The 9,917-nt window shown below is 35.2% G+C and overlaps 1 protein-coding gene across 3 annotated transcripts in view; it reads right to left on the bottom strand.

Annotated features, from left to right (window-relative positions):
* Nucleotides 1-7,032: 7,032 nt before the first annotated feature.
* Nucleotides 7,033-9,917, bottom strand: part of LOC137396237 (uncharacterized) — a 33,920-nt gene continuing 31,035 nt past the window's right edge. For all 3 annotated transcript variants that reach the window (XM_068082420.1, XM_068082421.1, XM_068082422.1), the window contains one exon: nt 7,033-7,937. In XM_068082420.1, coding sequence (XP_067938521.1) covers nt 7,687-7,937 — 251 coding nt within the window. In that variant the 3' untranslated portion in view covers nt 7,033-7,686. The remainder of the gene's footprint in view (nt 7,938-9,917) is intronic.

The following is a 9,917-nucleotide window of genomic DNA, read 5'->3' as shown; positions in this document are numbered from 1 at the left end:
ATCTGGGCAGTGGAAGTCGCAACAGACTTCTTGAATTATTTGATCAGAGCAGTCCAATTCTTGCAGCAGATTTGTACATGTTTCATTTCTGTACCTTTGTACACATTCAATTGCTGATGTTGTTGTTGTTGCGGTTGTTGTTGTTGTGGGGGCCACAGTTTGTATTTCTTCTAATCGGAGAGCGACCAGAGCGCAAGTTAAACAACAAGAATTCAACATGAAGTCTGATTGGCATTCATCCTCTCCTTGACCTTCTATTACAGCTAAGCACCCGCTTCTTGGTAATGTGTCGTTCCAGCATCCTAAGGAGAAACAAGTATAAAAACTAATGAAAAATGATGAGTTAGAAGCTAGCCAAGGTTTTGGTGTTTAGCTGGGGTCCTATACATCTAGAGGCACCTATACACCCTCCCGCAGAAGAGAGCCAAGAACCTCAGTTACTTTAGCTTGTCAGGCTCACGCTGGTTGCTAAAATGTATGCTCCAGTCCTATAAATATGCATGTTGTTTTATATCTCCATCGGGTGCGCCGTGCAGTATACAGCGTATTGAGCAATTATTTGTGGTTCCACTAAAATAATATTTTGCTATTTTGACTAAATTAATGCTCCTGATAGGAACTAGCTACTTGTTTAGAACAGGTCAGGATAAGGTAACATTTATTCATGTATAAATGTATTCAATACAATTCAACTACAAATGAAGTATGAAACTTGAATTAGACCAGCAATTGCAATATCTCTATTTAGCCTTGTTTGTAGTTTTAAAATACTTTTCTTTAAATTTAATTGAAGCATTTATGTAGCAGTGAAATGCTAAAGTGCAGCATAAAAATAACTGCTCAGCTCTCGAAGTTACTAACAAGAAAGTAAGCTGTAGTTTCATTGGTCAGACGAGTAAAGGGATAATTAATCTAGCTGGTAGATAAAGTGCAGGAATATATGACAGATGATTGGATAACTAGTGTTTAATGCTCACAGATGATTGGGTAACTAGTGTCTAATGCTCACAGATGATTGGATAACTAGTGTCTAATGCTCACAGATGATTGGATAACTAGTGTCTAATGCTCACAGATGATTGGGTAACTAGTGTCTAATGCTCACACATCTTCACTGCGTTTCCACGCTTCAAATAGGTTCAGAGCTACTTGAATTCAGAATCATGGAAACTAAAATCTAAATGCATTCGAGACCAGTTTGCTTCGCTAACAATGTACGAGACAAGACATTTGCTATGAGAGTTTGACATCATCTAAACTCTTACTGCTGATCGATAATACTTGGCCAAACTGCCACCAGTGGAGGTAAAACTTTCAGTGTTGCGATCAATTATGATCAAGCATCCTGGCTTTGTGCAACTAGTTGACTAGGCATGAATTGAAAAGTGACTGCGACCTGAAAGCGAGTTTACTATAACAAGTTTGCTTGAGAGATACATCGCATAAAACAGATCTTTTGCGACTTGTAGCAAAATATCTTTTCCTCTTGCCCATAACACTGTGTTTCCAAGCGTGGAAAGGGTTCAGAGCTTTCCGCTGTCGACGCATTCGCACCCTACCGTTTCAATGATTTGGAGTTGATCTATGTGCATAGAGCTATGCACATAGAGCTATACACATAGCTCTATGCACATAGAGCTATGCGTATAGATCTGTATTTTAGAGCCTAAAGCATAATTTTAAAGCTAAAAGTGTAGTCGTTTTCATCTAATTAAATAAAAAAATTTCGTCTTTAACTGCAAAGTGCTACAATATAAACTGAGCACTAATCTCAAAACTCAAAGTATACTTGTCAGCCATTGCATATTTTGAAAAAGTATTGTTTTGCTATAAAGAACGCAGGAAACACCTGTGTAATTTAGCGAAAAAGCCGAAATATCTCCAAGTAAACAGCTGGCTGTAAATTTGGGGTTAAATCTTTGCAAAATCATTTCAAAGTTTGTTGCAATATTTATGCTTGGTTCGCAAACTATAGACATGTCAGGTTTTTGTTGAATGAAAACAATAGAGTTGAGATATATAAAGCTTCAATTGCACATTCGAACTGCTAAATATTCTGAATAAAAATGATACATAAAGTTGCTTAGCTTCGGCGATTTTCTGCAGAGCAATCTCAAAGATACAACATGTGCCGTATTTTTTAGGAGTTTGCCATACTTTTGCACACCATTGTATCTAGATGTTGATAGTCCTTATTTCTGCTGACAAATTTTGGATGAACAGAGGTTTATAGACTAATAAAACTGTATGAAACTGTCAGCTGTAGATGTTAGACTGAGTTTTTAACGAGCTCTGACATTGATGGACTAGTCACTAGGGGGTCAAACTAGGAAGTCTTTTTATCTAATGCTATCTTTTCAGCAGTGATACCAAAATTACACGGTATTATAAACCAAATTACAAAGTCACTAGTTAAAATTCCAGTAAATACAGACTACACACTATTTACTTGTGCGTTTCTATCATTTCTGTAGTAGCTCTTTTTCTAATAAAAGGAGATAGTACATTTGATAAATATAATAGATTGATATGATGTGATAGATATGTGGTAATATGATTCTTTACTCTCTATGTCTCTATTCCTTTTTTCTTATTCTATTCTGTTTACTAGAACAGTCTCCGTTTTGATATAATTTAGTTGAATAGTCTCCCACAGTTTATAGTAAACTCTCAGTGAACTCCTTCAGCTGTAGTTGTCTTGTCATTGTTTTAGTTTGTAAGTTATTAATTCGAAGGGTGGGACTAAATTCATAACTGATTGTGTTTCCCAGACATTTGCATTAGTTTTCTATCATTAGTATTCTGGTTAGTCTAGATGACTGCATAACAACTGTTGTTCCAGCCTTTTAGCTTAGTCTAGATGACTGCATAACAACTGTTGTTCCAGCCTTATAGCTTCTCTACCTACAAACATCTTCGTGCAATAGAATCAACATTTGAGTTTTCTTACAAATGATGTAAAATTTCCGCAAATGTTTAACAACACACCTCAAGTAATCTTGAACCTATAAAATTTGAAGTCTTTTAACACATGTCGTTCCCATACATGAAACAAAAAAGGCTAATAAAAAGCGGAAAAATAAAAAAAAACAAAGATAATGAGGGATGTATGGGATCAACTAGTCTACCGTAATTTAAAGTAAGTTATATAGTAAGTATTCCAACTTCTTTCTCTGAACCTACACTTTGGTTGATGAGTCTCTGAGGTCAAGGTCACTTTACAATGATTCCATTGTTGATTTAATTGTCTACATACAGTAGATTTATATTATGCATTTGTTTTAATGCCATGCGCAGTTCTTCACAGTTTTTACTAAGGAGCTATCGTAAGTGTTTAAAGAATGGAAAAAAGTTCAACCAAGTACAATTTAGTCTTGTGAGAATATTTACTTCGACATACGACATACATACTTATGACGTACGGCATACTAGACTGAGTGGACGCAGCTTGTTCTCTGACATTCATAGTGAATGATAAAGTTTCTATGCTATAAATCGATTTAAAATTTTTACTTTATTTATTTACAAACTACCTGACTATATAAACTACCTGACTATATAAACTACCTGACTATATAAACTACCTGACTATATAAACTACCTGACTATATGAACTACCTGACTATATGAACTACCTGACTATATAAACTACCTGACTATATAAACTACCTGACTATATAAACTACCTGACTATATAAACTACCTGACTATATAAACTACCTGACTATATAAACTACCTGACTATATAAACTACCTGACTATATAAACTACCTGACTATATAAACTACCTGACTATATAAACTACCTGACTATATAAACTACCTGACTATATAAACTACCTGACTATATAAACTACCTGACTATATAAACTACCTGACTATATAAACTACCTGACTATATGAACTACCTGACTATATAAACTACCTGACTATATAAACTACCTGACTATATAAACTACCTGACTATATAAACTACCTGACTATATAAACTACCTGACTATATAAACTACCTGACTATATAAACTACCTGACTATATAAACTACCTGACTATATAAACTACCTGACTATATAAACTACCTGACTATATAAACTACCTGACTATATAAACTACCTGACTATATAAACTACCTGACTATATAAACTACCTGACTATATAAACTACCTGACTATATAAACTACCTGACTATATAAACTACCTGACTATATAAACTACCTGACTATATAAACTACCTGACTATATGAACTACCTGACTATATAAACTACCTGACTATATAAACTACCTGACTATATAAACTACCTGACTATATGAACTACCTGACTATATAAACTACCTGACTATATAAACTACCTGACTATATAAACTACCTGACTATATAAACTACCTGACTATATAAACTACCTGACTATATAAACTACCTGACTATATAAACTACCTGACTATATAAACTACCTGACTATATAAACTACCTGACTATATAAACTACCTGACTATATAAACTACCTGACTATATAAACTACCTGACTATATAAACTACCTGACTATATGAACTACCTGACTATATAAACTACCTGACTATATAAACTACCTGACTATATGAACTACCTGACTATATAAACTACCTGACTATATAAACTACCTGACTATATAAACTACCTGACTATATAAACTACCTGACTATATAAACTACCTGACTATATAAACTACCTGACTATATAAACTACCTGACTATATAAACTACCTGACTATATAAACTACCTGACTATATGAACTACCTGACTATATAAACTACCTGACTATATAAACTACCTGACTATATAAACTACCTGACTATATAAACTACCTGACTATATAAACTACCTGACTATATAAACTAATGCCTAATGACAATAAGCAATTACCTTTTGCTTTCTCAGGTATTTTATAGTGAGCAACGAAATAACACGACAAATGAGCATTATCAAAAGTTAAAAGTTATGTAGCGAACTATTTATCTATCTACTGATCTAACTAAGTCTTCAAGGCACTGTTTATTCATGCCGCAATAATGCACTGAGGAATGCATTATTACAGCATCATTTCCTCTTTTTCGAATCTCTGAAGATTTTGTTTAAGATAGCCTACTATTCGTTACGATAACAAATCTTCCCAATAGTAGAATTATGCATTATTATTTAATTCTTTGAATATGCAGAGTAATTTAAAAGTATTGCGAGTTCCATCTATCAATACTTAAATTTTATTTCTCTTTTTGTAGAATTTTTGCTCATAAATCTGAAAAGTTTGGTATTAATTGAATTTAAGTTCAATTATTAGTTAAATTTCTGTTTGTTTCTATTATTTCAGTATATTCAATTCTTTAAATAGTTGTAGAATAACTTAACAGTATTGCGTCTGCTGTACGTCAATACTTACTTAGTTAATTAATAGCTAATACAATACTTACTTACTTAATGGCTAATATCTCTTTTCCTACAACAGCTCATAAATCAGCAACGTCTGGTAATAGTTGGATTTTTGGTATTTTTTATCAACCACATTTAAACGTTACAAAAACAGTGCATAGAGAGTCTTCTATTATTGGCTGTTCTTAAAATATGCAAACAGCCTCAATTTGGTTAAAAATAAAGCTGATATCGTGGTTTCGATACAAAACATAACTACTACTAACTTATACTTGGCGTCTTGGTAACATGTACTTGGACAAGAGTCTCCAGTAAACTGTTTCTCAACTATTTATTTATAAATCTCAAACGAATGTTCAGTCTGTCCAGCTACAGTTATTAAAATCTAGGAAAGAAAGATCCACTTCGTGCTGGATTTGATCTCAGAATCTCCCGTTCACACGGTGATAACCTAACCATTTAAGCCATGTGAGACATAATAGTTCCATTAGGTGATATGAGTTGTTATCTCAAATAAAATACGTATAGCAGTCTGCGTTATGCAAAGCCGCTAAAGCTTGCTCTCACGGCTCTTATTAGGAAGTTATCATTATTAAGTAGTCATTGGCAATGTGCTGGGCTAATGGCAAGTGGCAGGCAACTACATTACTTGTCACTGTTTATTAGTTGTTTTAATACCCGTGCAACGCCCGTGCTTTCGACTAGCTATTCTGTATAGTTGAGTCAGATATCTCTGCGATTTTCCTTGCGTTAGTTGATTACTATCGTCCTTTATTATGCTTCTTTGTTTTGCGGTCAGTAAGCTACTTTTTGTTCTCACATTTGTTAGTCATTGTAGATGTATATGATCTACCGACAGTCAATACAAATAAGTTTCAGAAGGGATTTCATTGATATGACAGATTTCAGAATGAATCCAATTTGCATGAATGTTTTCAGACTGAGTTTTTGCATATTTTCAGCTCTAATTGGAGTCACACTGCACAACCCAAATTATAAAGACTTGGTGAAAAAAAACCAATTTTATCATTTTTTATCTTCATTTTTCAGCTGTTTGTTAGCTTCTAATGAAGGGAGCTGAGACGAAACAGCATTACAGTCAATAAACAAGTTTCGTAGCACCTACCTATATACTCGTGCATAACTAAAATATTTTAAACATAATAATAACAAGTAGGCCTATTGCATCGTGAGTAACAAGCATTGCATCATGGGTAACAAGCTGGCAAGTTGACTCAATTATGGCAAAAATAAAAAGTAAAACACAGAAAGCCAAAAGGCAACAAGAACGAAAACGGCTCTAGCTGGTTAAAGACAGAGGATACTGGGAGAAACAATGCCGAGAATAGCAGATGTGTAGAGTAAATAACAAAAGGTCAAGGCCGTTTTTAAAGCAGCAAGAGAGAGTTAGAGAAAACTTAGGTAAAAAAGGACGAGTGGAGGTGAGAGTTGACATAGAGAAACACATAGAGTCAGACATAGACATAAACACATAGACATAGAGTCAGAGCAGATTTCAATCTGTAAGTAGGAGGCGCAAGGCAGTGATTGTCCCAAACTTAAACAGCCAACTGAGCAAACGAAACTGATGAATTGATTTTAAAGAATTGGTGTATTGACAGTTGCATGGGGTCAGGAGCTAAATAATTTATTTGATTCATCAGAGTATCACAATAAAAACAAGATATAAATGTTTAAAAGAGGCGATTAACATTGCGGTAAAGACAGCAGAGTTTTAGAGGCACCCACTAGCGTTAGTTTACTAGACCTAAATGATTCACCATAAATTGCCACAAATATTATACTCACTACAAACAAATCAAGCAAAGGTATAAATATGCTGTATTACTAGAGGATATTCTCCTGATCTTAATTTCGGATATTTAAAAAGCACTGACCAACAAAATAGCGGCAAAGCTTGGCGGCAATACATCATGCAGGGTCTAAGGCTAAAAGGTCATCTTGCAGGCAAGAATCAAAATATATAGGTGTATAGAACCATGGCTAAGTACTGCTATGAGTATTGTCAGCAAAATGGTAACTTAACAGAATAAATGCCAGAGTAACCTGAGAGTGGAAGCCAAGGACAGAATGGTTTTGCAAAGGTCAAGGTCAACTTGCCACGCTTGCTACCTGAATGAGTCGGTGCAAAAAGAGAGTGTTCTATTTGCCAACCTCGACATTCTTATTCCTGTTCTGTTTGGCAAGATCCATCATATTTATAGCTGGTGAAAGAATAAGACTTTGATTTTTAAATGTACACCTTTTTATCATTATTGTCTTTAGTTTAAACCGAATAGCTTGGCAAGTAGACCACCGTTCGTATCCTTGTGCTTACCCCTAGGAATTGCCCCCTCATCGCTAACTCTCACACAGTACTCGCAGCAATCTTCAAGTGGAAAGAAACTTTCAGCACAGATGAGAGATTTGGGATTGGTGTTACTGCTGTAGACGAACGCTTCGCAGAGTTGTTCATCGACAGTCACGCATGCCGGTGTTTGTCTCCTAACACGGCTCAGGTCTAGTGCGATCTCTAAAGCAGAAAAAATTCTAGTTGTGGCATAATCAAGCTGAAAGTAGCATAATTGTAGAAGGACTTGCTGAAACAACCAACTGAGCACAATGTGTGGCGAATCGGTTATAAAGAATTCATGTATTGACAGTCACACGTAGTCAGAAGCTAAAATTATTATTTGGCTCATAAGAATATTATTATAAAAACAATATATAAATGTTTAAAAGAGACCAATAACATTGTGGTAACGACAGGAGAGTTTTAGAAGATGCTCCCACTAGTGTTAGAAGATACACCCTCTAGTGTTAGAAGATACACCCACTAGTGTTAGAAGATGCACCCTCTAGTGTTAGAAGATGCTCCCTCTAGTGTTAGAAGATGCACCCACTAGTGTTAGAAGATGCACCCTCTAGTGTTAGAAGATGCTCCCACTAGTGTTAGAAGATGCACCCTCTAGTGTTAGAAGATGCTCCCACTAGTGTTAGAAGATACACCCTCTAGTGTTAGAAGATGCACCCTCTAGTGTTAGAAGATGCACCCACTAGTGTTAGAAGATGCACCCTCTAGTGTTAGAAGATGCTCCCACTAGTGTTAGAAGATGCACCCTCTAGTGTTAGAAGATGCTCCCACTAGTGTTAGAAGATACACCCTCTAGTGTTAGAAGATACACCCTCTAGTGTTAGAAGATACACCCTCTAGTGTTAGAAGATGCACCCACTAGTGTTAGAAGATGCACCCTCTAGTGTTAGAAGATGCACCCACTAGTGTTAGAAGATGCACCCTCTAGTGTTAGAAGATACACCCTCTAGTGTTAGAAGATGCACCCACTAGTGTTAGAAGATGCACCCTCTAGTGTTAGAAGATGCACCCACTAGTGTTAGAAGATTCACCCACTAGTGTTAGAAGATGCACCCACTAGTGTTAGAAGATTCACCCACTAGTGTTAGAAGATACACCCTCTAGTGTTAGAAGATACACCCTCTAGTGTTAGAAGATGCACCCACTAGTGTTAGAAGATGCACCCTCTAGTGTTAGAAGATGCACCCACTAGTGTTAGAAGATGCACCCTCTAGTGTTAGAAGATGCACCCACTAGTGTTAGAAGATGCACCCTCTAGTGTTAGAAGATACACCCTCTAGTGTTAGAAGATGCTCCCGCTAGTGTTAGCTTCCTACAGTTATGAGATGTCTATTAATCAGAAACAAACCAAGCAAAAATAAATATTATATTGGTCACCGAAACTGTAAAGGTAGAGTGAGTCAAGAAAACCATATATAATATGATGATAAATAGGAATATAAATAGGAAAAACCAAAACACTGAAGTAGCTAAAAATTAAAATGTGCCAACAAAGAGAAGAGATAACAGTTCAGCATTTTTAACAGATAGACAGTGTTAACAGATAGAAAGTGGTAACAGTTAGCAAGTGTTAACAGATAGCAAGTGTTAACAGATAGCAAGTGTTAACAGATAGACAGTGTTAACATGTAGACAGTGTAAACAGATAGACAGTGCTAACAGATAGTAAGTGTTAACAGATAGACAGTGTTAACAGATAACAAGTGGTAACAGATAGAAAATGGAAACAAGTATAAATTGTTATCAGATTGTCAGTGCTAACAGTTATGAAATGTTGACAAGTACAAAGCATTAACAAAAAGAGAGTTTTAACAGGTAAGAAGTGTTAACAGATAGCAAGTGCTAACGAAGAGAAAGTATTACCAGAATGAAAACAGAGCCAACAAATAGGAAATGTTAACCGGTGCAAAGAGTTAACCTGTAGCATGTGGGAAGTGTTAACAAATTGAATGTGTCAACAATAGCATGTTTTAACATATAAGATGTGATAGCATAAGATGTTTAAGTATATATGATGTGTTAACATGTAAGATGTGTTAACATGTAAGATTTGTTAACAATTATAATGGTATGAAAGGTGCAAATTGTTAACAGTTAAAATATGTTAACAATAGTAGTGTTACTACTGCTAACATATTT

The sequence above is a fragment of the Watersipora subatra genome, chromosome 5, assembly GCF_963576615.1.
Source record: "Watersipora subatra chromosome 5, tzWatSuba1.1, whole genome shotgun sequence".
Taxonomy (NCBI): Eukaryota; Metazoa; Bryozoa; class Gymnolaemata; order Cheilostomatida; family Watersiporidae; genus Watersipora; species Watersipora subatra.
This window is presented reverse-complemented; position numbering and strand designations above follow the sequence as displayed.